The following is a 1,025-nucleotide window of genomic DNA, read 5'->3' on the forward strand; positions in this document are numbered from 1 at the left end:
TTTTGTTCTTTAATCAAGGTGAACGCCGGAGAGGATGCTTAATAGTTCCTCTAGTTACAATTTGATCGGTATGGCGCTTCCACGTTGTGTCCGGTGCCACTTTAACTTCGAAAGTTGAGGGAGATAATTGCTTCGTAATTTCACCCTGTACTCGTTTTTCCCCATGTACGCCGTGGTTGTCAGTTAGGACACTATCGCCTTCACGCAGGGTTACATTTCGCCGTCCTGCATGTGACTTCGCTTGCGCCTGCTGACTTTTTTCTACTATGTCCCTTGTACGTGGGCGTACTAGATCGAATCGCGTTGTTATTTCTCTCTTATAGAATAGGACTCTTCCCTGTCGACGCGTGGGGTGTGCTACGGTAGTCGTGCAAGAAAAGATTAATCGCATTCTCCAGCTTTTCTCCCTCTTTTACAATTTTCGTGACCGCGTTCTTAAATGTACCCACAAAATTTTCGGCTGCACCGTTCGATGCGGGATGATAAGGCGGAGAAAAACTGTGCTTAATTCTATTTTGTTCCAAGAAACTCTTAAATTCTGTACTTGTGAATTGTCGTCCGTTGTCCGACACTATGTGTATTGGCAATCCGTATCTGCTAAATAAGTTTTGCAGTTCTTCGATTACTCGATACGATTTGGTGTTTTCTTTGAAGTCTATTACTTCTGGCCACTTCGAGTGCGCGTCTATTATTACAAGGAACATTCTGCCGTAAAATGGGCCTAGAAAATCGATATGTAAATGTAGGATCTTATGCTTTTGGAAGACTTCTCCCCTCGTTATCAGGTTTAACACTTATTTATTTTTAGTCGTCTCAGATTTAACACTTTATTTTACAAAAATAACTGACAGGTATAATATACAATATAAAGTAATATGTTATAGTATAAAAACACTTTTAAGGAAAATAAACTCTCGATGCTTTATATAAAACTCTGAAAAGATAATTCAATTGCACGTGTGCTCGTTCACAGTTCCCATTGAAGTGGTAAGGGGTTCCCTTCGATCTTATGGCAATAAAAAACT

The 1,025-nt window shown here is 40.1% G+C and overlaps 1 protein-coding gene across 1 annotated transcript; it reads right to left on the bottom strand.

Annotated features, from left to right (window-relative positions):
- Positions 1-317: 317 nt before the first annotated feature.
- On the bottom strand, positions 318-704 carry LOC108627958 (uncharacterized protein K02A2.6-like). The gene has a single exon (XM_018029577.1). It carries the CDS (start codon positions 702-704, stop codon positions 318-320), a length of 387 nt encoding a protein of 128 aa, XP_017885066.1.
- Between the last annotated feature and the right edge of the window lie 321 nt (positions 705-1,025).

This window comes from Ceratina calcarata, unplaced genomic scaffold (genome assembly GCF_001652005.2).
Source record: "Ceratina calcarata isolate Rehan_Ccalc_2016 unplaced genomic scaffold, ASM165200v1 scaffold483, whole genome shotgun sequence".
Classification (NCBI taxonomy): domain Eukaryota; kingdom Metazoa; phylum Arthropoda; class Insecta; order Hymenoptera; family Apidae; genus Ceratina; species Ceratina calcarata.